The sequence below is a fragment of the Molothrus aeneus genome, chromosome 15 (genome assembly GCF_037042795.1).
Source record: "Molothrus aeneus isolate 106 chromosome 15, BPBGC_Maene_1.0, whole genome shotgun sequence".
NCBI classification, from domain to species: domain Eukaryota; kingdom Metazoa; phylum Chordata; class Aves; order Passeriformes; family Icteridae; genus Molothrus; species Molothrus aeneus.
The window spans coordinates 16,861,749-16,888,871 of NC_089660.1; the positions used below are offsets into that span (position 1 = coordinate 16,861,749).

Consider the following 27,123-nt stretch of genomic DNA (forward strand, 5'->3'; position numbering starts at 1 on the left):
CAGCTCTGTAGGCAGTGTCTGCAAGGACACAGAGGCACTGACTGTCCCCAGCACATCAGGGAGGTCATCGGGTCTCTCCTGCCTGGCAGTCTCTGGCCCCACCAGCACTGGGGACCTCGTCCTTTGTCCCCTGAAGGCTCCCCCAGCCTGTGCTCCTTGCCTGGGGCTCCCCACGTGGGGCTGGGTGACAGCACTGCCCAGTTCCCCTCCTGCCATTCCTCCCTGCCCTCCTCTTCCTCTCCCTCCTCGCAGCCTCAGCCTCTCCCCTGCCTGATACCCTTGGAGCCAGGAGTGGCCTTTCCTAGCTTGGATCAGGGGAACTCCTCCTTTTCCCCCTCAGATCTTCCTGCTTCTTTCACAACCGTGTCTGCTCCTCTCCACCCTCTCTCCTGATCTCTCCCTTCTCCCTGGCTTTCCCCAGTCTCTCCTGACCGTGCTGGCTGCAGTACAGAGGGCTGCTGAGCCCTCCCAGTGCAGGGCTGAGCCCCTGGCTGCCTCTGCTGTGGATGCTGGGGGATGAAAGCCCTGGCTGTGTGTGCAGCCGCCCGCTCCAGGCCTCCCTGATTGATATTCCCAGCACTGCTCTGCCCGCTCGGCCGGGCTCAGCTGCAGTGCTGCTCCCTGGAGCGGGGCCCAGCCCTGCAGGCTGCAACACCCAGCACCAAACCCTGGGGCAGAGCCTGCGGCTGGGACAGGCCGTGTCCCCGTGGTCCCTGTGTGTCCCCGTGTGTCCCCATGGCCCCTGTGTGTCCCCATGGTCTCTGTGTGTGTCCCCATGGCCCCTGTGTGTCCCTGTGTGTCCCCATTATCTCTGTGTGTGTCCCCATGGCCCCTGTGTGTCCCTGTGTGTCCCCATGGTCCTTGTGTGTTCCCATAGTCCCCGTGGTCCCTGAGTGTCCCCCTGTTCTCTGTATGTCCCCATGGTCCCTGAGTGTCCCCCTGTTCTCTGTGTGTCCCCATGGTCTCTGTGTGTCCCCATGGTCCCTGTGTGTCCCCATGGTCTCTGTGTGTGTCCCCGTGGCCCCTGTATGTCCCCTAAGTCCCTGCATGTCCACATGGTCCCTGTGTGTCCCTGTGTGTCCCCGTGGTCCCTGTGTGTCCCTGTGTGTCCCCGTGGTCCCTGTGTGTCCCTGTGTGTCCCCATGGTCCCTGTGTGTTCCCATAGTCCCCGTGGTCCCTGAGTGTCCCCATGGTCTCTGTGTGTCCCCCTGTTCTCTGTGTGTCCCCATGGTCTCTGTGTGTCCCCATGGTCCCTGTGTGTCCCCATGGTCTCTGTGTGTCCCCATGGTCCCTGTGTGTCCCCATGGTCTCTGTGTGTCCCCAGGCACTCGGTGCCCCTCAGCCCACAGAGCACCCAGAGGTGTGGATGGGGTGAACACGGAGGGTGGATGCAGCTGGAGGGGGTGGAGGGTGGGGTTTTCCCAGGTGAGGACAGAGCTGGGATGTTCTGGGATGTTCTGGGATGTTCTGGGATGGGATGGAAGGAGGTTGCAGTAATGAGAGGGTGCAGGATGTAGGACAGGCCAGGGAGGTTGTTGTGGAGGGAACAAGGGCTAAGGAATGCCTGGAGCAAAGGGCACAGAGTGGCTGGGATTGTGTCAGGGCTGGGAAGGGCAGCCCTGGGAGCCCTGGGACAGCAGCAAAGGGGTGGCTGCTGTGCTCTGGGGGCCAGCTGGGACCCCCAGAGTGAATCCCCCCGTGTGGGGCCGTGCCAGGGCAGGTCCCAAAGAGCCCCTTTGTGGTTTGTGGGGTGTTGGGCATGCGGCACCCGTGGTGCCCTGGCAAACCTCCTGCTGGTTAGCACATCCTTTGGAATGCTGAGCCCTGTGCCAGGCCCAGATCACCTTCCTGCCCCTCCACCCTCATCCCCACACACCCCTGTCCTGTGAGAGCACCTGCCAGGAGCCCTGGGCACGGCCCATCCCCAGGGCACGGCTGTGCTGCCATTGCACAACCCAGCTCTGCTCCCGGCAGAAACCAAGATGGGCACTGGAGATTATTCCAAAAGAGGCTCCTCCTCTGGAATGTGCCCAGCACCCCAGAAGGCACAGACAGCTCAGCTGGGGCACAGGAGGGTTAAACAGGGGTGAGGAGGTCACCCCTGGTGTCCTGGTGCCCCTTTTCTGGTCACCTCTGACTGTGGCTGCAGCACCCACAAGTCCAGCCTGGGTGAAGCTCAGCCTTGGCTTCACCTCTGGAGTCAGACCTGCAGCTCAGCCTCACTCAGCTTCCCACCAACAGGTCCTTCACTGACCTTGCCTTTTGTCCTGACCCTTTCTGTACTTCAAGGAGAGCTACAGAAAAGATGGAGAGAGATTTTACACAGAGAGCGACAGGACAAGGGGAACCCTTTGAAACTAAAAGAGGAGAGATTTAGATGGGATATTGGGAAGGAATTGCTCCCTGTGAGGGTGGGCAGGCCCTGGCACAGGTGCCCAGAGCAGCTGTGGCTGCCCCTGGATCCCTGGCAGTGCCCAAGGCCAGGCTGGGCATTGAGGCTTGGAGCAGCCTGGGATGGTGGGAGGTGTCCCTGCCATGGCAGGGGTGGAATGAGATGGACTTTAAGGTTCCTTTCCAACTCAAACCATTCCATGATTTTATTCTCTGACTTTCTGAACTTTTCTGGAGGTCTCTCACCCTTGAGTACCTGGTTTCCACATTCTACCTGTAGTAAAGGCTTCTTTTCTGAGTGTGATTCCCAACCCAACCCTCTTGAGAGGAAGAGGAGGTCAGGCAGAGGACCAGAAAGAAAACAACTCCCCCAGATCCCTTTAGAAACATTCCTGGTTGTTTTGCATCAATGCCTTATGTGTGGAAGCTGTTTACTGCCTCAGCCCTTGAGCTGCTGGCAGGGAAGCGTGGGTGAGTTTGTGGTGGGAGCGTGGGTTGTGACCTGCCAGGAGAGCAGCAGAAAGCTCCACCACCTCATTATTTCCATCCTTGTGGCACTCACAGCCAGGCCTTGTGGGTCCTGCCCAGAGATCCCTGAAGATGCCCCTTTGCTGGGATGTAAACATCCTGCTGATCTCCTCCTGCCTTGCAAAACACCCCTCTGATCTGCCTGCACATGGCACAGGGATCCTGGCACGCTCCATCAAAGCTGGGAGCCATCCTTTGGGGAGGGCAGCGATCCCACCTCCCTCCCTGGGAGCTGTCAGAGCAGCCTGCCCTGATTCAGCTCCTCCGAGACATCTTGAAAGGCCCCAGCAACCTGAGAGCCTGCAGCTATTTTGCTCCCTCATGGCCTGGTTTTCACATCCTCCCAGCTCCCCCGTGCTCAGCAGCAGCTGCTGGGGGGGCACCTCGTGGCTGAGCTCTGCACTGAGATCCTGCTGGAAGTGTCCTGCTGGAGCCATATGTGATGTTCCCCTCACACTCATCCATTCATCTCCCTGCTTGTTCATCAAAAGCACTTGAGCCCCGTGGAAGGAAAAACTCGTGTTTCAGATGTTTGAAGAGCCCTTGGTTCTCATTCAGGCTGGGCAAGACCTTCTGAGGTGTTGTGATTCCAGGCTCTGCAAGTGCCTGGAGGAGCTTGGGGGGATTTTTTCACAAGGATTTCAAGTGGATCACAGTTTATTAGGGACTATTGGGGCACCCCTTGCCCATAGAGCTCAGAAACCTTTGCTAATGTGCTGGGAATTTGTTTCGAGCAGGATCTGGTTTGGCCAAGGATGTGATAGCAATCCTGGGATTTGAGGAGCTCACCCATCCCAGGGGTCCTGTGCCAGTGGGAATGGGAGCAGTGCAGGCAAGATAAGTGGCCCTAAGAAGCCTTCCTATGACTTGTCCTACCTGTTTGATGTCTCCAAAGGAAGGTTTGTCTCACCTGGTATCTCCACTCATCAGGAGGTGCAGACCACTAAAGTGAGGGCTCTGCCCATCTCTGCAGTGTGTGGGTGCCCAGACCTCTGGAGCAGGCACAATTCCTTGGGCAGACAGGAAAAGCTGCTGCCCTTTGCCTGTGGAAATAGAACTGGCTGCAAAACAGGTTTGCCCTCAGAGGAAAATTTTCAATTTGAAAGCAAATCAGGAAGAACTGACAGTTTTCCCCCCCATTTCCCAGGTCAATCAGAATATATATTATATATAAATATTTTTTTTTCTAGTAATGTCTAAAGGCATGATTTTGCCTGACCTTTTTGAGTTGAGCTCCATAATTAATACTTGGCTGGAGTCCTGAAGTGAAAGGTACCTTTGCAAGAGCATCATTTTTTCATTTTCACGTGTCAGCAAAGATCTCCCCCCACGCCCCAGCCCTGAAACAGGGAGCTTGCTTGAATAATGATCTGATTTCAGCAAATTGACAGGTTTTCTGTGGAAAGGCTTCCATTCCTGGTTATCTCCATTTTTTTTTAATAGAGTCCTGAGTCTACAGCTTCGGACCCCCTGCTCTCCCCAGAGCCTTCAGTGCTCCCTGTCAGCTCCACTGGGTGCAACTGGGAGCCAGATTAGCTCATTATTTTCCCAGCATCATTTTCCCACTCTGCAGCTGTTGGATTCCTCTAGGGTTTTATTCAAGTGTTGCTCCCAGTCCCGGAAAGCTTTTTCTCCCTGGGATCTTAAGATGGTTTTAACGTGATTATGAGGTCTCCTGCTGCGGCCAGGGCAATTTCCACTCCACACCAACCATCTCCAGAATAGCTCCATTATCAGCTGGATGGTGACAGACATTCCAGGGCAGCACGGCCAGACCAATTTAAACATTATTCCATAAAGATTATGATCCCTTTCCATTTTACCGTTCGCCCTTCCCATGATATATTTCCGTGTTTTCCTTGCCCGTCTTCATTTCACCCAAAGAAAAGCCAAATGGCATCTCCTGGATGGGCTCAGAGCTGGGATAGGCTGAGGGTTAGGCAGGCTCTGTCCCCAGGCTGCCTAAATGGGTCTCTAATTGCGTTAGATCTTGCTCTGAGTTAGATAAATTCGATCTGACCAGGCAGGTTGGCACCGGGCTTTGGCGGCTTCTTTGAGCATCATGCAAATTTCAGGAGGCTTCAGGGCACCTATGTGGAGTCAGCCCGCATTTTCCTGGATTTATTCATTAAATAGTGCCTCGGGAGCTGATGTCCATTTGAGGCTGGCTGCTCTGCTATCATTATTTGGGCAGCACTTGGAGACTGCCTCTGCTGACTGCAAGGTCAGCACTTGCTAATTGTCGGCTGAGCAGCCACTCAGGAGGGGACCAGGTGCTTTTGGGGATAATACCTGGGTTTGGGAGCTGGGATTCCATGGGTTCCTGTGCTTTTTTCCTCTGGTTGTGGATTCCTTCTCTGGTTTGTCAACAGTGGAAGAGCTGAAGGGGTGTTGGGAGCTGGGGATGGACACAGGAATTTGTGGGCAGACACAGCCACCACACGAGACCCCGTGGGCATCATGGAGCAGAGCGGTCACCCCATGGCTGATGTGCCCTGTGGGACCCCAGGGGCTGTGGTGGAGGTGACCCCAGGAAGGCCAGGCTGGCAGATAACAGATTTGGGCCTCTAACTGTGCTCCAGAATTGTCAGGGTTCTTTGGGAGGGACAAAATCTTGGGAGGGCCTGAAGGAGTGTTTTGAAAAAAATAATGGGTCTCACAGGTGTGAGACCACAGATCTTGGCTTAGAGATGGCTCTGTCCATGTCCCTCCCTTGTCCAAAGCAGCCCCTGGGACCTGATCCCAGCCCTTCCCTCAATTCCTTCATGTTGGGCAAACAGGGAGCTGGGAATGCAGCTGGGTCTGCTCAACCAACTGAACCCCTGGAGATGCTGTGGCAGGGCAGGGAGGGGCCCTTGGGGCAAACAGGACCCCCAGGCCACCGAGGGCAGGAGCAGGAGGTGACACCAAGCCAGGGCAGTGTTTGCCTTGTCCCTTGTCCCTGTCCCTGTTCCTCAGGGTGCTGCTGTGCCAGGAAACACCCTGAGCTCTTCCCATCACCTGCAGGGTGAGTGCAGAACAAGCAGGGAGGGCTCTTGGGGGGCTTCTCCTCCAAAAACCAGTGCAGTGGCTGCACAATGTGCTGCTGCAGGGTCATGGAACAGGATGGGAAGAGCTGTCTGAGCTCCATTCTCACCCCAGCAGGGCAGCAGAAGCTCTGGTGGCTCAGATGAGCTGTAAAATGGTCGGCTCAGGGACGAGCTGTGTCCTGTTTCCTGGAGCCTGAGCGTTGCCCTGGGTGGTTTTGGCAATTCAGCTCCAGCTTTCCTCGAGGCCTGCCCTGGTTTCCATGGACATAATATTCCCCTCAGCCTCCTGCTCCCAAGGCTGTGCTGCACTGCACTGGAGCCCTGCTCCTCGCCAGGCAAAGCAATTCCCAAGCCTCCACCCATGGAACGCTGGCTCTGGCTCACTCAAAGCACGGTCCCTGGCCTTATCCTTCTCTCTTCCCCTCCATAGCCAGGGATGTTGCATGGCTCCAGGTTGGTGTGTGAAGGAGAGGGGCTGATGAATCCATGTGAAGTTGGGTAACTCCAGGGCCACAATGGCTCCCTTGTCGCTCATTTTGATATTCCGGGCGCTGGCTCTGACATTGCCTTTCACTCCCGGCCCTGTGAGTTGCTGCATTGTGGCGGCTGTAGGGGAAGCAGCTCCCTTGGCAGCTGCCTGAAAGGAGCTTCTGGCGTGTGGGGAGGCACAGGAGGCCAGGGGAGCGTGGATCCTGCTTTGGGATCAGCAGTGAGCCAGTTAACAGGGGCTGGATTTTGCCCCTGTGCTCAGGGTGGCTCCCCTCTGTCCCTGCCAGCAGGAAAAGGGTGCCCGGGGCGGATTTTGTGGTTTCCTTTGTGAACAATGGAATTTCTCCTGCTGCTCAGTCCCTGCCCTCTGCACAGGCAGTGGTGCCAGTGGGTTTGTGGGGACATGGTGACATCCCAAATTCCTGTTGCTCAGTCCCTGCCCTCTGCACAGGCAGTGGTGCCAGTGGGTTTGTGGGGACATGGTGACATCCCAAATTCCTGTTGCCTCCTGGCATTGCTGTCACTTGGGCTGAGTTTGTTTTCCCTGGGTTTAGCAAGGACAATCAGCCTGGTGCAGGATGTGCTGGGAGCTGGGGATGTTTGAATGAGGGAGCAGAGGGGCTGAGGGCTGCGGGGTCCCCTTAGCCCCATCCAGCATCCATGAGTGGGAATCCTCACAGAATCATTAAGGTTGGAAAAAAACCCCTCCAAGATCATCAAGATTTGATGTCACCCAGCCCAGAGCACTGAGTGTCACCTCCAGTCATTCCCTGAACACCTGCAGGGATGGTGGTTCCACCACCCTCCTTCTGATGCCTGACCCCCTTTCCATGAAGAAATATTGAAAGAAAGGTCTCTCAATATTCCACGAAGAAATATTGGAAGAAATGTCTCCCAGTATGATTTTTCCTAATGTGCCCTCCTGGCAGAAGGAATCAGCACAGTCAGGGATTGGTGCTGGGGGGGTTTGGGATGTGCAGCCAGGACCAGGCAGGTCGGGGACAGCCCACAAAAATTCCTCACCAAAACAAAGCTCCTGCTACTGCCAGACGAGCCCCAAAACTGGAGCTGTGGGTTCCCTGTGGCTGGAAAATTGGGGAAGAGCTGGAAGGGGCACAGGGAAGGGCAGATGGGATGGAAGGGACACAGGAAGGGCAGCAGGGCTGGAAGGGGCACAGGGACGGGCAGATGGGATGGAAGGGACACAGGAAGGGCAGCGGGGCTGGAAGGGGCACAGGGAAGGGCAGATGGGATGGAAGGGGCACAGGGAAGGGCAGATGGGATGGAAGGGGCACAGGGAAGGGCAGCAGGGCTGGAAGGGGCACAGGGAAGGGCAGATGGGATGGAAGTGGCATAGGAAGGGTAGCAGAGCTGGAAGGGGCACAGGGATGGGCAGATGGGATGGAAGGGGCACAGGGACAGGCAGATGGGATGGAAGGGGCACAGGGACAGGCAGATGGGATGGAAGTGGCATAGGAAGGGCAGCAGGGATGGAAGGGGCACAGGGACAGGCAGATGGGATGGAAGTGGCATAGGAAGGGCAGCGGGGCTGGAAGGGGCACAGGGACGGGCAGATGGGATGGAAGGGGCACAGGGACAGGCAGATGGGATGGAAGGGGCACAGGGACGGGCAGATGGGATGGAAGGGGCACAGGGAAGAGCAGCAGAGCTGGCCAGACCTGCCTGGTGTCTGCAGCAGGACCTGGCAGAGCAGGATGCAGCCTGGATTTGTGGAATTGGAAGGGGCAGAGTGAGGAGTAATTACTGCTGTTCCTCACAACCCTGCAGGTAGGAGAAGTTCAAGGCAAAACGAGCAGGCAGCAGAGGCAGGAGCAAAGGGAAGAGCTTTTCCAGAGAGCACATGGGCTGGAGTTCACTGCTGCTGGAATCTGAGGAGGCCAGAGCAGGCAGGGGCTCAAAAAGGCAGGAGAGCACTTCACAGAGGATGGGGGTCACCAGAGGGAGAGCTGCCAAGGATTCCTCCTCAGGAAAAATCCCTGAGCTGCAGCAGCACACAGCCTGCAGGATTTTCATGAACATCCCTATCAGAGCATCCCTGCAGGAAGAGGGGGACAGGGGCTCAGTTTGTCCCTGGTGCTGGCACAGGCTTCCCCATCAGAAATATCACAGTGAGCACTGGGGAACCCTGAAAATGCAGGTTTTTTATCCAAAGCCACAATTTCTCAGCTGAGAAAATAGACAGCTCTGCCCCAAATCCCATTCCAGCACAGAGGCAGCAGTTGGAAGTAGGAAACTAATAAATACTGGGGGTAAAAGGAGGGAGTTACAGCAATTAAGAGAAATGAGTCGTTCTGGAGTGTAGAAAATTAACAAGCAAAGCCAAAGACATTGGGGGAAAATCAATTATTACAAAGTCAACACAATAAGTACTTTAAAAAATGTGCCGGGAAGAGGTGGAATTCAGGAACTGTCAATTCCAAGTGGAGATTGCAAAATTGTTAATTATGGAGAAAAATGCAAAAGTATTGACTAAATAGTTGGAGTAATTTGGGCTGAGACATAACAACGTAGGATGTGGGACCTGCCCATGTGTTGGGAACCTGCAAAGGCATTCCAAACAGAGATATTTGACATAATGGAATGGAATAATTTCTAGCAAAGAGTGGGATCTCTCTGCTCTGGAGGTGTCCATGGAGCTGGGGAGCCTGGGGTGGGCAGGACGGGTAGGGCAGCGATGCCACGAGCAGCTGGAAGAGCTGGCTGGGGCTGTGCAGTGCTCACTGCCCCGGGCAGCCCCAGGGAACAACTGGATTAATGGCTAAAGCAGGGAATGGCTGATGGAAATAGCACTGACGTCAGTCACTGTGGCTGATGGCAGGGGACACTGGCATTACGTGACAGGTCTGGCTTTTAAACCTTTCCTTAGGCATGGCCCTGGCCTCTGTGAGGAACAAGAGCTGCTGCAAGCATTCCCACAGGGCTGGAGAGGCAGAGCTGGTTTGTGTTGGTTACAGAGCAGCTGGAGACTGATGGATGTTCCCAGCTGATAATGGGGATTTTATCACTATCATTATTATTATTTTTATTGCTTTGCATGAACACTGCTCTGAGGTTGGACATCAGCAGGAATTTCTCCATGGAGAGAGTGTTCAGGCCTTGGGAGGAGCTGCCCAGGGAGGTTTGGAGCGCCCATCCCTGGAGGTGTCCAAGGAACACCTGGATGTGGCACTCACAGCTCTGGGCAGGGGATCAGGCACAGCTCGGACTCGGTGACCTTGGAGGGCTTTTCCAACCTGGGATTCTGGGATTCTGAGCACGGCATAGTGAGGCAGATCCGGTTTATCCAGAGCTTAGGGAAGGAAAGGGAAGCTTGGCTGGGATCCCTCGTGGAGCCAGGTTCTCCTGGAGCTGCTCCTCAGCACCCGCTGCCATTCACCACTGGAATCAATGGTCTGGAAGGAAATCTGAAATCACTGCTGATAAACCCGTGCCTGCCATGGAGATTGGTGGAGTGGGAGATGGTGCTGAGGATGGAGCAGCCATGCAGAGCAATCCAGATTGCTTGGTAAACTGGGCCCATTTAAACAAAGTGCATTTTAACGCAGCCCAGCACGGAGGAACGGAGTGCTGGCTGATATCCTGGGAAGTGCTGGCTTTAAAATGGATTCAAGGGTCATGCTGCATGAGTAGCTCAGGGTTAGGAGGCTGGCACAGACCTCAGGTGGAAAAACCTGCGAGGTTGGAAGGGCAGGAAGGCACTGCAGGAAGCCCTGGTGAGATGGCACCTGCAAAGGTCACCTCTGATGAGGAAACGGGGAAAAACTGGGGCAAGCAAAGATGAGGGCCCCAAAACAGATTTGCTGTTTGCAGGTTGTGACTTGGAGCTGCTGTGTTTGACTCCTCAAACAGAAGGCTCTGCTGTGCCTGGACTGCACTGCACAGGCAGCTCCTTGTGCAGAGGGCACTGCCTGCTCAAAGGCTCTTTACCCTCCCCCAGAAAGGTCACACCAAACCCAATTTCTGTGAGTCAAGGCCAGACAAATCAATTCCGTGCTTTTCCATGATTCTAGAGCCGGGCTGAGCGGCTGCCGAGCGTCCCAGGGACCCGCTGGTGGGGCTGGGCACAGAGGGAGGGGGGCACTCCCCATGCCAGTGCCACGCTGCCCTGTGGGGCTGCAGGGACGGGGCTGGGGAGCCCTGCAGGGAGAGGAGCCCTTTCCAGGGCTGCCTGGTGACATTTAAAGGAGGTGTTTTTCAGGTAAAAGCGCTGCTGTTGGGATGGAGCCCCCCGGGCTGGGGGGATGGTGGCTGTCACAGGCTGGCTTTGGGACCTTGTTGATTTGTGTAATCTCAGCACCCCGAGGAGCCCGGCTGGTCTGGCAGGGCTGGTGCAAGCACGGAGGGAAAGCAGGAGCTCGGGATGCGCCAGGCAAGGCAGGAAATGGTTTCAGCTGGGTGGGCAAGGCCGGGGGAGGGCAGTGCCAGGCTTTACTCGATCCCTGTGGGCTGGGAGGGGACTCCAGAGGGGCACTGGCACCTGGGCAGCGCCGCCTTATCCTCAGCTCCTGCAGAGCCCTCCCAGGAGGGGCTCACCTTAATGGCAGGGGCTGCACCCCCTGCTCTGGCAGCCCCATCCTGTGCCCCCTGTGCTGTGCCCCACCCTGGCAGTGTCCGAGGCTGGGCTGGATGGGGCTCAGAGCCACCTGGGCTACTGGAAGGTGCCTGCCCATGGCAGGGGTGGGATGAGATGAGCTTTAAGGCCCTTCCAGCTCAAACCCTGCCATGATCCTGTGATTGCACCTGGCCAAAGCTACCAGTGTGGGTTTTTTGCCCCAGTGATTAACCCAGTGTTCCCCACTGCAGGTAGAGGTCACTCCTTCTCATCTGCCAGTGGTCCCAAGCAGAGGCTTTTCCTTTCCAGCCTTTGCCACCCTTAACCTTCTCTTCCCTGAACCAATTTCTCTCTTTTTTTGAAATATTTCATCATGGTTTCCAACAACTGCTTGTCTGTTCTTCTCTGCTGAAGTGGGGCACTCCCCTCAATACTGGTGCCCAGCTCAGCCTCCTGGCACCCAGCAGAGCTGGCACATCCCAGCCCGTTCACACCTCCCAATACTGATGCATTTTTGGTGGGAGGCTGGCAGCAGGAGTGGATCCCCAGCCTGTGATTGCAGTGATCCTCAGCCAGCTGTGACTGCTCCTCACGAGGGTGCAGATGTGACAGACCCACCCCACATCTGTCATGCCAGCAGCTAATGAAAACACAGCCCAGCAATGGATTCGGGACACAACTCAGAGCTTTAATTTGATCCATGATCCCAGCTGAAAAGGCTGTCTGCAGTAATTCCTTCGGGAATAACACTTTCCAAATGATTTGCACCCACATTACCCAGGCAGGGATGTACCGTGCTGCACCTCTGCTGTTTGCTTGCATTACTTATGAGAAAATCAGCTAAAACAGTGTCAAAAAAAACTTCCTCAAGTCGAGCTAGAACATTTACTGCTCCTCCTCCCTCCACGAGGCCTGCTGTCTTTTCAAAGGAAGGAGTTCAATGGCTTGACATGTTTGTTTGTGACAAACCTACAGTGGCTGTTACTCATTTCCTTGTTATCTTGTAGGTACTTACAAAGAGTTCTTTTATCTGCTTCAGTATTTTTCCAGGAACTGAAATTAAGCTAACTGTTTTATAATTCTCCAGCTCTTCTTTTTTCTCATCATTAAAGACAGGCGCTATTTTAGCTCCCTTCCAGTCTTCTGGAAGCTCCCTGATTCTCTACAAATTCCTCAGGAAAAAAAAAAAAAAGTCTTGGGGAAAAAAAAAAAAAAAGCAGCCCTAACAGCTCTGAAGTTACTTAAATCAGGTCTCTAAGCATCTGTGGTGAATTTAATCAGGTCCAACCAACCTTAAAGCAGCTCATCTAAATGCTCCCTCTGTGTTCCTTCCCTCTGTTCGTCTCAATTCCTTCCCCTTCCTGGCCGGTGCTCGCTGTGTGTGGGACGCCTGATTGCCACTGATTTGTAGGAAAGACACCAGCACAGAAAAAGGTATTCAGTATTCAGCCTAAACGTTGTGTTGGCTCCTCTCTCACCTCATCACCTTCAGCTCCCCATCAAATAATTCCTGTCTTGGCCTTTTCCCCACGTTTCTGGTGGGGAAACATTGTGGTGGTTTTTTCTTGCTCTCGGTGGTTGTGTTTCATTCCCCTCTCTTGCCCCTTGAACTCTCCACTCCACTCCTCGGTAATCACACCAAAGAAGGATTTGGTGGAAGGATTTGGAGCAGGATAATGATGTGGCTTAATGGCTGCTGGCAGGGAGCTGCTCTGAGCGTGAGGCAGGGCTGGGGAGGGAGAGTGTGAAGTGGGGTCTTGGAAAGGCTTAACGAGGTGACCCTGGGAGGAGAATCCTGGGGATGGGAGCTGAGGTCATGCCAGGGGCTGGCAGGGGAGGGAGGATGTGGCTCTGTGCTGGGCAGTGATGCCATCGGAGAGGCTTTGGGGCGGTCTTGGCCACAGGAGGCTCTGGGGTTGTGTTGGGAACTTGCCAAGTGGGGAGCCCTGGTTAAGGGTGGGGACAGTGATTCAGGAGGCTGTGCTGATGGGGGAACCTTTCCAGAGCTGTCCTGACATGGGAGGGGACACCTGGGTGACAGACGAGGCTGGGACAGAGCCGTGGAGGGAGTGATGGGTTGGGGCAGCACAGGGACCATGCAAAGTGTGCTCCCTACATGTGATGGGGAGCGCTTGGCTGGGATGGAGCCTGGTGCTGAGTCTGCCAGGATGGCTCTGGGGGCTCAGGATGGGCTCAGGTTGGATGACCCCACCCTTTTTCTTCACCTGTCAGGTGGGTGATGCAACATCTTCTCTCTTGTCTGCAGTTACCTCATCGCCGAGTGACGTTCTCTGCAGCCAGCCAGGCTCAGGACCTGCAGGACCCCTCCCAGCACAGCTACTACGACAGCGGGCTGGAGGAATCCGAGACCCCCAGCAGCAAATCTTCATCAGGGCCCCGCATCGGGCCCCTGGCCCTGCCCGAGGACCACTACGAGCGCACCACGCCCGATGGCAGCATCGGGGAGATGGAGCACCCCGAGAATGGTACGTGCCCGCCCTCGCGCCTGTCCCCTCCCTGGCACCTGTCCCCGAGGCTTCTGGTCCTCCATGATCCCTGTCCCCGGTGCGGGTGACGTGGGAGCTCGGCTGGGACACGCTCGGCTGGGTGGGGATGGGAGGATGGAGAAGAGGGGAGGCTCAGAGCAAGAGACCAGCAAGAGGGGTGGGGAGGGGACAGGTGGGTGAGGGAGGGGAGGTCTGGGAGGAGTCAAGGAGACAGGTGGGTGGGGCACAGGACAGGTGGGTGGCAGGAGATGGGTGTGGCAGGAAGCAGGTGGGTGTGGCAGGGACAGGTGGATTTGGCCCAACACTGTGGTCTGAGATGGCAGCACAGGGGCGAGCAGAGGGGCTGTATCCCAGCCCATGGGGAGCTCGTGTGCTGCACTCAGGGCTCCCATGGTTGCCCACCCCCACCTCAGGGGGATTGGGGTGTGCTGGAGCTCCCCGTGTGTGTTTGGGGTCAGAGCTATGGGGGTTCCAGGGCGCAGAGCAGGTTTAGTGGCACAGGCTGGGCTCAGGAGATCCGTGGAGCGGAGGCTCATTGAGCATGGTGGTGGTGGTGGCAAACCCCAGAGCGACATGTCCCTTCACCTTGCCCCTCAGGTCACCTCCCAGTGGGGTCCAGCTTTCCCTGAGAACCCCTGGAGGTGTCTGTGGTGTCACCACCAGAGAGCTGCTTCCCCGCGCTCGTGCTGCTCATGCTGCCCCCGTGCTGCCCCCCTGGCTGCAGCCCACCCACCCCCCCAGCTGTCTTCTCTGGCCAGCTCCCATTGCTTCCTTGGATTTGGCTCTGGCTGTGCACATAACATCGTCTCTCCTGTACCTGCTGCCTTCTGTGCTTGTGTCCCCAGGGGAGGTGGCTGTGGAGGTGGCAGGGTCAAAGAAACTTCTGGGAGGGAAGAGGAGCAGGTGGCAGAGGGTTCTCCTGAAGTCTCCTCCTGTTTCTTGGAGCATCCTTGGCTTTGGGACAGGTGTGTGTGTGGTGGGAAGATGGCTGAGTGTGCGTTCAGACGGTTTTTAGGGAGCTGCAAACCTGCTGGGTCCCTCTGTTGTGGAAATGGACAGGTCTAGTGGAACATCCCTTCCCAATTCCCGGGTTATTCCTGGAGTAACACTGGAGTTCTCTGTGTTACAACCATTGGAGCGAGGCGTGGAGGGGTTCCCAAATCCATCTGTTGCACCCTTCTGTCCATGAGTGCTGTGCAGATGACTTTCTCCCCAAAAGTGCCAGTCAGTCACCTGGGAAGAGCAGTTTGGAGCAGTTCCTGGAGCCTTGGCACTCAGTAACAGTACTTGGAAGAGAGGCTGGAAGGGTGGTGAGCAAGGAGATGCCCCATGGATGAGCTGATGGACACGGCGAGGTAGTGGGGCTGATGGACCTGGAAGAGGAAAGGTTGAGCCCTGGAATGTGACAGGAAACTCGGGGATGATGAGGGAGGAGCAGGGCTGAAAGTACAAAGAGGGGAGAGAGAGGAGCACCTGGAAGTTGGAGGGCAGAGAGGGTTGTCTTGGAATATTCCTTGGAATGTTCATTGTGTGCCCAGCTGGATGGGCAGAGCTGAGGAAGGCCAGGGGACACTGCCTGGAGCTGCCAGGGATGGCTGCCTGCCCACAGCATCACAAACCTGCCCTACAAACCAGCTCCCTGCCTTGGCACAGGGTGCCCTGTGTGTGCTCACCTCCCAGGAGAGCGGGAATCACCCCACACCCAGCCACCACCAGATCCCGGGGTGGTACAGACCCTGCGGAGGCTCCCAGGAATAACCACAGCCCTGCTCCGCTCTCCATCCCCAGAACGTCCTGCCTTGGCTCCCTTCCATGGCAGTGGTTGGGAATCAGGCTCCAGGGGCTCCAGCATCTGTCCTGGCGCTGGAGGACATCCTGTTGGGTGCAGAGGCCATGGCAGCTCAAGGCTCTTGGAATCCCCCAGTATTATCCCGAGCTGGTGCTGGTGCTCTGCAGATAATCTGGCACAGCCGTTCAGGGGGGACCTGAGGAGCTGGGCTCAGGGTCGTGATCCTCTAAGCAGACTGTGAGGGCATCCTGGCACTGGGACAGGCCATTTGGGGATTAGGAGGCACTGGGGTGTTAGAGCAGCTCAGCAGAGTTGTGTTTGCTCTGTGCCCTGCCCGGGGTGTGGCACATCCACATCTGTGCCTCCAGCCAGACCTTGTTAGTCCCGAGAAGGATCATGACTTGTTTCCTGCAAAGGCTCTCCAGTGATGTGGGACCATCACGACCTTTTGGGGACTGTCCCGCCATGTCCTTGCCTTGGCTCCATGGGCATCCCCAGCCCCTCAGAGAGGTCAGATGTTGGGTTTTTGGGGAGCTGGGCAGACTGAGCTGTTCCTGACCTTCTGTTAAACCGTGGAGCCGCGCTGGATGCCGCACCCCCATCCCGCGGCACGAGCACCAGGCTGACACCACTGTGCATTTTCTCAGCTTTCATCTGGTTATAAATATCCAACATAACAGGGCTTCCATTGCTTTCTCCAGGAGATTATCCCTGCAGCCGAACCAATCTGATAAGCAAGTATGCAAGGCTATTTATAGCGTTTCAACTGGAAGACAGATCCATGCCTTTTCTTTGTAGATGGTTCTTCACTTGATTAACACACATCTCAGTGTCCTCCTTTTTTGGACCCTTTCTGCTGTGCAGACTGCAGTAAAATGCTGTATTGCAGGGGCTGAGCCAGGCCCTTTGCAGGAGGAATTACGCTGGTTCTGGTGAAGACTTCTCCAGGAGCTTGGCACTGACGTGGCAGCTCCTCAGTCATCCCAGGCGTTTGTCATCCCTGCTATTTTCCCTCTCTGCCCACTGTTTCCTCCCCAACATTTCCCTGTGCTGTTCCCCACCTTGGTGGGGCCTGCTCAGCTGGGAATGAAGCTCAGGCTCCCACTTGGCCACCCGGTGCTTTTCCCAAAGACATCTGTTCCCCCCGGATCCCAGATTTGCTTTGGCTGGAAGGAGCCTGGGAATGCTGGTGCTCCATGGAGGCTCTGCCCTGCCATAATGCATGGAGGGCTTGGATGGGGACAGTGCCCATCACTCTCCAGCAGCCATCGAGGGAATTTCACAGGATTTCAGGACCAAATATGAGAAATTTAGGAATTGTTACACGGAGCTTGTTTTCCCTCTCTCCCTGTGTGGTGCAAATATATCTGAGATTGTGTTTTATTGGATGAAGCATTCCTGATTCGTGTTTTTCCACCCCCAAAATCTGTTTTATGGCTGTTATTTAAAGTGGGGACCCCATGCCATTTTCAATGCATGCAGTTACAACTGTGCTCCGAGTATGGAATTTACAACCACCTCATGAGCTTTCCCAACACTCTCTGTGCCGTAGGATCTGCACTTCCCAGATGTTCATGAGTTTATCGTCACAGTTCCAGGGAAGCAACTCCGCCATAGGTGGGGAATGAAATAGAAAATTGCAATTTGCATTTTTCGGAGGTCGCTGCTCCCTCTGGGTGACCCTGGATGAGCTGGCAGCTCCTCCCTCTCTGTGCTGGGATCCTGGTGTTCCAGAGGCACGAGGCAGGAATCCAGCTGCTCCCAGATACCAAAGCCCAGGCTGCTGCTGACATCTGAGGTGGGAGCAGAGCTTGGCTTTGGGACTTTGTGGCAGAGCTGGTTTGAAGCTCTCCTGCCTGGTTCAGGCTTTGCTAAGCCCAGCCTTTTCCTGGTGCTGTCCGGGCCCCTCCCAACACCTCAGCACAGCTGGAGTGGATGGATGGAGATTCCACTTCCCAGGTTTGGCTGCTGGGCTCAATAAAACCCCCCTGTCCAGGTTTTGCTTTGTTTCAGGGAAGATTTAGAGGGATGCTTTGCAAAGGAAGAAGGAGCAGCTTGTCTTTATCTGTGTGTGGCACGGCCATGAAATCCCAGCCTGTGATTCTGCTGGGAGCATCCCTTTAGGAATTTCCCACTTGGTTAGCCCAGTGTGTGAGACCCCAGGTGAGGCCTCCCAGTGGAAGGTCCTCTCTGCCCCCAGTTTCACCAGTTTACGCTTAAACTCTGCTTCAGCTCCTCCCATTTCTTCCCACCGAGTCCCACAATTCCCCAGAATTCCCTCTCCTGGTGCGTACTCAGAGATCCCATTCAGGCAACTCAACATTTAAAGATCTCTGAAAGAAAACTGAGTCAAGTCCCTCCCCGTGAGCAGAGCCAAGGCAAGGGATTTTGGCAGCTGGGTGTCTCTTCCTTCCTCCCACCCTTCCTCGCGCTCCTCCCAGCCATTGCCATCTGCTCCTGCCACCACCACAGACCTGCAGCCTCATTCCTGGGCAGCAGCAACATCTGGCACATCTTGGATGTGTGTGGTGCTTTTTGGCAACCCTTGCAGAGGCAGCCTGGCGAGAAGTTTCCCTCCTCCTCTTTGCTAATTTCTGATTATAGTTCAAGCCTTCCGTTCCTCCGGCTCATTTTCCTCTCTGCATGGTCTCCAATTTGCCCTCAAGCTTTTGGTGGGCTGGATGTGTCCAGGTGATGTCCCACAGCCCCCCAGCAGCACTTGGTGACATCCACAGCAGCGCCAGGTGCAGGGATGATGTGTCTGGGAGTGTTTGTGTTCACAGTGTCACCATGGCATGGAAACGTGGCTGCACCTGGCTGTGTGTGCACCCTGCAGTGCCAGGGATTGTGGAATGGTTTGGCTTGGAAGGGACCTTAAAGCCCATCCAGTCCCACCCCCTGCCATGGGCAAGGACACCTTTCCCTATCCCAGATTGCTCCAGCCTGGCCTTGGGCACTGCCAGGGATCCAGGGGCAGCCCCAGCTGCTCTGGGCACCCTGTGCCAGGGCCTGCCCACCCTGCCAGGGAACAATTCCTGATTCCCAATATCCCATCCATCCCTGCCCTCTGGCAGTGGGAGCCATTCCCTGTGTCCTGTCCCTCCATCCCTTGTCCCCAGTCCCTCTCCAGCTCTCCTGGAAGGCCCTGGAAGGGCTCTGAGCTCTCCCTGGAGTTTTCTCAATGCTGAGCACCCCCAGTTTTGTGCTCCTTGAGAAAGTGGATGGCTCAGAGTACTCCTGAGCTGACCATTCTCTTTTCCTGCTCACCACAAGGATGGATTTGCAGCCCTGGGCAGTCACTGCCTCCTGCCTCTGCTTTAGTGCCAGTCATGAGCTGCTTTTTAAGGTTCTCACTGCGATTGTTGTTCAATTCCTTGCAGCCAACAGATGGGACAAAAAAATTACATTCTGTCTCCTCCCTGGCACAGAGACTCCTCTAGATCTTAAAATCTATTCTCTTTTTCCTACATTATCTCTAAATGTCCCTTTTGTCTTGCAGAAAGAGTTCCAGGCACATTTGCAGTCTGTGGAATTGTTTTTGTTTTTTTTCAAATGTACCATGCAGCACTTCTGCTTTGTTGCAGAGGCTGAGGGATGCTTTGGAGTGGGCTTTGTCTGGGATGTGGGATTCCACTTAGATCTGTGCCATTCCTGGTCTTTGCTGACTGGAATCCAGCAGGTCACACATCTGCCCAGCTGGGCTCAGGCCTGGCTGCTGCTTGGACTCCTCTCCAGCTGAGACATTGTGGGTTTGGGGTTTTTGTTACTGATCTTCACCCTTTTTAACACTTCAGGGCTGGAATTCCTTTTGTCCTGACCAGCAGCTCCCACTGCTGCCCGGGTTTAGGGTGTCCACATTCTTTGTGACCGTGTTTTGCTCATCATCTGACTCTGAAAATTCTTTCTGGGTCCCTCAGTGATCCTCTTCTTCTGCAGAAGAAATTGGGAGCTTCTCTCCTTTCCACACTTAATGTTGGTTCATTCCCAAAACCGGCTCCTGGTTTGCTTAATCACTGCTGGGAAAAGATTTTTATCAGGACAGACAACATCCAGCAGATCACAAATGGCCCTGGATTACCCCATCCCAGTTTCAACATTTCTGCCTGAGCTGTAATTCCAGCCCTATTTCCTTATTTTCCATGTTTTCCAGTGGCTGTGTCTGGGCAGACGCTGACGCCAGAGCTGCTCAGGGCAGGGCGCTTGTCCTGCCAGCCAGCCAGGTGACCTTCCTTAATTGTCCCCAGCAGGCCGGGGTAAACAGGGGACGCTGTTCCCCTGCCCCAGGAGCAAGCACATTGCTCCCAGACACTGCCTTTAATCCTCTCAAGACCTTCTAAGAAGGCTGCTCCTCGCTTCAGACGTTGTCCAAAATAGCTGCAATAATTTATCTGCCTCTCCTGCCTCCCAGGATTATGTGCTAGCACACACATAAGGCTGTCCTCGAATTCTCCAAAGATCCTTGGTGGATCCTGGAAATCTTTAGAGGAGTTATTTGTAGAACCCAAATTTCCCTGTTGGATTCTGGTTGCTTTTTTCCCCCCCTTTCTGTCCCTGAGCCCACGTGGTGTGATTGTGAAAGGTCCAGGCAGTGCAGTCACTCGGAGTCAACGCCCAAGAGACAAAAACTCTGTATTTCAGTGGGAAGGTGCCTTCTCTTGGAGCATCTCCAGGTCCCCATGGCTCTGTGTGTGCCTGCTGCATTCAAGGTTGGATTTTGGGAGTTTCTTGCTGGTCCTTCCCATCCTGGGCTGGGCTGGGATCTCTTCCATTCCCTCACTGTCTTTGGCAAACCGGTGGAAATCCACGAATGCCCTCTCGCTTGTGTTATGTCCATCACATTCCTCCTGCTCTGAATTTACTGGGTGGAGAAAATTCTATCATTTCTCCTAATCTTTATTCCTCTTTCCCTCCGGAAGCCCTCCCCAGGATGCTCCTGTCCCTGTGCATGGGGAGGTGACCCTGCCCTCGTTGTGTGGATTTTCTGGGCAATCCTGCAGAGACCCCAGGCCTGGGGACCAGCTGGGAGCTGCTGACCCCAACCTCACCCCGCTCCTTGGAACCACTCTTGGGCTTGGTCAGCTCCATGGCAAACGTTGAGACTTTCCTTAGGGGAATCAGCTACACACAGATGGGAATGTGGAAGGTTTTAGCTAAGAATTATAAATGAACTCGCTGAGAAAAGGTGCCTTCTTCTGCCCCAGGGAAGGGAGGATTTCCCATCTTCCCAACAAGAGAGGCCAAACTGTGTCATGGAACCCCTCCAGTCCAAGGCAGGCATGTTTTCCATCACATTCCACCTCAGCAGGCCTGGGAAGAGGTCCTCACCTGGCAGAACATGGCCCTAGTGACATTAAAACAGGAACCCAACCCACACAGGACTTGGCATTTTCCTTTTCCCTGGCAATGGTTGCAAATTCCGATGCAAATGCCCATGCAAATGGTCATGCACAGCTATTCTTATCTCTGGGCCAAATCTCAACATCCCTTCTTTGGTAGAAAGTCGATTTTCCAAAAATAGTTTACGTCAGCCTCCAACTATTCATGTCTTCAGCTCGGGTTCGTTAAACCCGGCTCCAGGAAGAGTTTTCCAAATTAGATCTGCAATGGGAATGGGAGGGTGGGGCCCTTCTTTGCTTGTCCCACGTTCCTCTCCAGGGAGGACATTTCCTTGGAGTGAGGGGTTGGGTGAAGCTGCTTCAGGCTCTTCTTTTGTGTTTCCCAGCCCATTTTAAAATGCACGCTTGAACTTGGGACTTGCTGCCATTTCTTCAGACAGGTGGGGGACAGCCAGGAATGGCAATGATGAGTTCTCCTACAGAGAATAGAGCCACAACACTCTGTGTGTTTTGGGAGCAGAATAGGCAGGTCCCTCCTGTCCCTCCTGGTTGGCTCACCCCTGTCCCTGGGCCATGCTGCTGTACCAGCACAGCTCCATGGTCAGCTGGACAGGGGAGTGACCAGGCTGAGGTTTTGCTGGGTCACATTTTTTTGGCCATTTTTGCCCTCCAGACAGAGCAGTTTTCCCACCCTGCCTGCTCTGTGGCTCCACAAAGAGCTGAAGTTGCAGGAAGCCGGGTTTCTGCGGGAGGCAGGGATTCTGAGCTTGGCATTCAGCTTTAGAACACGTCTAAACCAGAAAAAGCCACCGAGTGTAAAAGCAACAGACAGGCAGGATCCCTCAGCAGCCCCAGACTATTTGTTGTTTTCAAAGACCTGCTTCCTTAGAAAGCTCCTTTTGAAGTAATTTGACGTGCCATTTCCAGCTCCTGTGTGATCTACCGCAGTTATTCCCCTTTATCTGCCTCCCAATGCTCCGGAATGTCTCCATAAACCTGCCTGGCAGTGCCTCTGCCCGTGCAAGGGACCTGCATTAGCGTGGGATTTAAACTTAATGCCAGAGGAGCTTACAAACTCTCCCATTTGAGCTTCTCGTGGACTCCACACCGCAGCTTCTTTCTCATAAAAATAGCAGGTGGCTGAGTTTGAAGGATCGGTCAGGTGTGGATCCCTCACATGGAAAATCCCTCTCGCCGGCAGGAGATAGAGGATAAGGGATTCATCCCTGTCCCCGGTGAAATCAATGGGAGCTTTGCTGTTGAGACAGGTCAGGTGTCAGTCTCAGTTGTTGGCTCTTCCCTGGGATTTGCTCCTTTGTGCTGTCACCATTAAAGAATCTCTCTTCCTGTCTCCTTCCCACGGGCTCTCATCCATCCTGGTTTGAAGTCCCCTCCGTTAAGTGGCTGGAACGCCGGCACTCTGCTTCCCCGGTGGAGAGGACACTCCATAAATCTGCCATTAGTCATGGATGTGCTGAGCCATCCAGGGCCAGGCTGCTGTGCCTCAGAGGTTATCAAACCGTGGCAGCCCCTGCGTTTGCCTCTCCTTCCCGAGGGCTCCATTCCCTGCCAGCATCCAGGGCTCATTTCCCAGCCACGCTTTGCTCAGGAACACAACAGAGGCCACGTGGGGCTCGGTCCTTGTTCCCTGGCCAGTGTTGCTGGAGCTGGGCTCCCTTTCCAGCTCCTCTGAGCAGGACAAGAAGCTTCCAATGAGCAGGAATGGGGGAATTTATGTGTTGATGGTCGTAAGGCTTCATTTTCCCAGCAGAGACACGCAGGGACATCGTCTGTGTGTGTTGTCCCCAGTGGGGTGGAGAGGAGGTTGTGCCTCTGAATGGGGTACGAGGCTCCCAAATAATCCTTGTGAGGCATTTCAGCCTCAGTCCTGAGGGCTGAACCTCACTGGTGGGAGCGTGGAACCTCCCAGGGTGCTATGGACACCAAGCCCTACCTGGAGGCTCCTTCCAGGGCTGTATCCCCAAAAACAAACATCCAGACCTCATTCCTGGGCTTGGGGGACAAGAACAGGGAAGGATCCCTCCAAAGTGCTCTGTTCCAGGGCTCTTGTCTGGCAGGGAGCTCACGTCAGAATGAGCTGGATGATGAGGACTCTGCTCGTGGTAGCTCTTGGACGTGCTTGGATTTACCCTTGGCACCTTTATCTGGTGTGAGACTGGTGTTGGGCTAAAATAACATCATTTTCCCAATAATCTGGGGGAGACTGGCAGGGATGCTGTGAATTCAGGAAGAAATCAGCTCAGGTGGCCCATGGGTGAAACCTGTGACTCTCCTGTAGTCTGTGTTCTGTATCACTCAGGTGTAAAATGTTCTTCCAGGGATGAACCCTCTGGACCAGGAGCATGGGAGAGGCTGGGGAAGGGATGCAGCAGGGAAGAGCAGGGTGCTGGAATGCACAGGTTCCTGGGAACAGCAGTTCTCAGTCAGCTGCGTGTGTCTGGGTTAGTACAACCTGCCTGGACGTGAGGGACCAAGGAGGCAGCAGGAGGAGGAGGAGGAGGGGGTCAGGATGTGCTCCCTGCTCAGGGATGTTGGAATGGCTGTCGTGTTGTTTTATCGCTGCCGAGGAAAGAGAAAATGGAGCAGGGAATGCAAAATGACAGAGAGTGAGGAGATGTGATATTTGCCTGATGTATTTTGCTGGTAATTAGTGTAATGCCAATTAGACAGAAGTAATCTTTTATTTTTTTCCCCCTTCTTCAGCTGTATAAATTATTGCTGGAATATATGCCAGCTCAAACTGAGATATTAAACTCGGAGTGATGTGGAGATCTCTGCTCCTTGAGGATCTCTAGATGAAATTACCCAGACAACAGGGATCTTGACAAAAGTAAAGCTGACTCTATCCAGAAAGAAAACGAATCAAAGCCAAAGGAATTTTTGTATTCCACGTCTGGCGTCTTGCTGCTTATAAGCCACACAGGAAGGGGCCCCCACAGAGATGCAGCAACATCAGTGAGAAAAGGCAAATATCTCGCCTTTCCTGCAAACAATGCCACTTGCAGGCTATTGTTCCCCTATCAGCTTCCCTGAGGAGCAGATCCCAAGCCCTTCCCGTGCTGGGGCCGCAGGTAAACCCTGCCGCCCCCGCGTATTCCATTTGTCATTCCCTGAGCCCTATTTGCTCCCACACCGGTGCAGCAGCGCCGGGGTTGTTTCGCCTCCGGGCCCCCCGGGATGTGGAGCTCTTTAATGATGATGTACGGCTTCCTTCAAAGGGTCAATTGCTGGCCGGGACCTCTCCAATCGCGGCTCCCTCGGAGCTCTGTACCTGGGCACAGACGCTGCTTTGCTCCATGCCTGCCGCACACGGATTTTCCCTCGCATGAGGAGCAGACCTGCTCTTGCCGTCTCCTCCCTTTGGAAAAATAACTGCAAAAAATTATGCCCGTGGACCGATTCTGGAAATTTTCATCCATCACTGTTGGATTGTGAAACCCAAATCTTCTCATGCTCATCCTCCCTGGTGCTGTGCTCTGAGCACATCTCCCTCTGACGCGGGGGGGATGATGCATCCCGCTTGTCCCGCCTGGGTTTCAGGATTTTGTAATCCTCGCTGGCTCTTTAAAGCGTGTTTTATTCATGGCAGCCTTTAGGACTGCCTCTGGCAGGCCTCCCTCGAGTGGTGCAAACTTTATTGCATCTCTCCTCCAGCAGCCTGTAAACTGCAGCACCCAGGGGTAGCTGGAGGTTGATATTCCCTATTGGAAGCGATTTTCTGTCTTTTCCCTGCATTCCCGCAAGGGCTTCTTGCTGCCATCCTAAAAACAAACACAGGGCACAGCAAAATTCATCAGGATCAGGGTTTTTTCCCAAATGAGCCATCACCAGGCTGCCCTGTTCCTAAACATCCCCATATCCCGTGTTTGCTCCTTCAGATGGATGCTTTGATGCTGATCCCTCATGCTTTTCCAGGAGAAGGGGATTTCTCCCCAATCCTGGCCATTAGAGAAGGGGATTTCTCCCCAGTCCTGGCCATCAGAGAAGGGGATTTCTCCCTTATCCTGACCATTTTGAGAAGGGGATTTCTCCCCAATCCTGGCCATTAGGGCAGCAGATCCTTTCAGTGCTTGGTGGGGAATCACAGCAGGAGGGCAAATGCTGCAATTCAAGCCCCGGGGTTGATTCCTTGGGGTGAATTTTGCCTGCACCACAGGAGGATGTGACCGCTGCTGCTCCTGCCACGTGCCAGCCACAAACCCTCTCCCCGTGGTGCTCCCACTGCAGATTTTCAGCCTCGCAGTCTGTGGGCGTTGGAGGCGTCAATAAGGAGCGTTTTCAGCTGCTTTGTGGCACGGCTGCACTGCAGAGAAAGGGGCTGGGCAGCCCAGGGGTTGGGGCTCTGGATCTCAGAGCAATCGGCAGAGAAACGGCCCCATTTGATGTGGGATCCTTCCCGCAGGGTTCCCTGGCTGTATCCCTGCTCCAATGCTCCCAGGAGTGCTGTGCGTTGGATTTCAGGTGGGTTTGGTTCCCCAGGGCTGGGTTTGGGATCCAGGGCTGTGTGTGCCTCCAGCAGGGACAGCACAGCCCAAGAGCCTCACCCTGCACTGAGTGCCCGTCCCCTGATCCTTCCCACAGCCACCAAAAACTCCGGCAGGGATCTGCCCCTTCCCCCTGGGCGTCTGCAGGACAGGCTCAGGACAGGCTGTGAAGGAGCTGCAGTGATCCGAGGGTGCTCCCTTGCCTCGGAAGCAGCCCAGGAAAGATCCGTGGCAAGGAAACAAAGCGTCCACATGCAAATCCACACTGTCATTTCCTCTGGTTTCCTTGGGGTTTGGCTTGACTCTCTTCCAAGGGCTCTTCCTTCTCCCTGCTCTGCTTCCCTCCGAGTGGTCTCGGTTCCCTTTGTTTGCAGATCCCCTCCTTGAGAGGAGCCCTTTTCATAAACTTGTGGGGTTTTTGTCACTTAAACACCTCCTTGACTTCAAAGGCCAGGAACAGCACTTGGCTCTGTGGCTCCCGGCCCCCCTGCACCCACCATTTCCCCCCATCCATTGTCCTGCCAGGGAAGGATTATTAAATTGTTGATGGAGCTGAACAATGGTTTTGTTCAAAGGCAGACATGCAAACGCCACTTCTTTTCTCCTTGACACAAGAGCTTTAATACCCGGGAACAATGAGAGGCAGCCACCAAGGAGCAAACACTGGAGAGGATTCACAAAGCCAGGCTGGGATTCCCAAATCCCTGTGTGCATGAACTGGTGCTCCTTGGAGTGCTCCCCGTGGCTGTAGGTGAGATGAGAGGCCTGGCCGTGCTGAAAATTAATGAAAAATAATCCAATTATTGCCTGTTAATACTAGCTTGTGTGATTAGGACATGAGCAGGGGGTGGGAGAGGACCACCCTTTGCACAGAATCGTGGAATTAAGGTTGGAAATCTGAGATCATCAAGTCCAACCATTCCCCCAGCAGTGCCAAGGCCACCACTAACCCCTGTCCCCAGGTGCCACATCCACATGTGAGACAGTGTTCACAGGGGTCTGAGGATGAGGGAAGAGATGAGGATCTGACTCCATGTTTCACAAGGCTTGATTTATTATTTTATGATATATATTACATTAAAACTATACTAAAAGAATAGAAAAAAAGATTTCATCAGAAGAATAGAAAAAGAAAAATAATAACAGAAGCTTGTGTCTCGACAGAGAGTCTGAGCCAGCTGACTGTGATTGGCCATTAATTAGAAACAACCCCATGAGACCAATCCCAGATGCACCTGTTGCATTCCACAGCAGCAGATAACCATTCTTTGCATTTTGTTCCTGAGGCCTCTCAGCTTCTCAAGAGAAAAAATCTTAAAGAAAAGATTTTTCAGAAAATATCATAGCTACACACACGGCTTTGAAATCCCTCCAGGGTGACTCCACCACTGCCCTGGACAGCTCTGACCATTCCTCTGGGAAGAAATGTTCCCTGATGTCCAGCTTGAACCTCTCCTGCTGCAGCTGGAGCCCACTCATCCTGGGAGCAGCTCCTGATTTCCTCTCGTGTCAGGGAGTTGTGCAGAGCCACAAAGTGTCCCCTGAACCTCCTTTTCTCCATCTGAGCCCCTTTCCCAGCCCCTCCCTGGCTGGTGCTCCCGTTCCCAGCACAGCTCTGGCTCCTGGTGCTCAGGGTGTGCCGGGCACACAGGAGGAGGCAGCAGGAAAAGGAGGAGGGGGTCAGGATGTGCTCCCTGGCTCCAGCCAGGCTGTGCCTCTGGAGCAGCTCTGCAGTGAGGATCCTGCCCTGCACAGCCTCAGCGCTGACATTTTGTGCTGCACAGGCTCCTTTCCGATGGCTTATCGCCTCAGCTGCTTTCCAGCACCACAGCTTCAATTTTCCATGCTGGGTTTCCCTCAGGTTGATTTCTCTTTCTGTTTTTCATGAGTTTTAGCTGAGCTGTTCCAGCTAGTTTTGGAGAACAAGCCGTGCTGCCTCAGCCCTGCTAACAAAGTGATTATTAAAATTTCCTTTC

The 27,123-nt window shown here is 54.5% G+C and overlaps 1 protein-coding gene across 3 annotated transcripts in view; it reads left to right on the forward strand.

The window, feature by feature from the left end:
- The window catches only part of PCDH1 (protocadherin 1), a 57,103-nt gene that overhangs the window by 15,941 nt on the left and 14,039 nt on the right, over positions 1-27,123 (forward strand). For all 3 annotated transcript variants that reach the window (XM_066559869.1, XM_066559867.1, XM_066559870.1), the window contains exon 4: positions 13,277-13,496. In XM_066559869.1, coding sequence (XP_066415966.1) covers positions 13,277-13,496 — 220 coding nt within the window. The remainder of the gene's footprint in view (positions 1-13,276; positions 13,497-27,123) is intronic.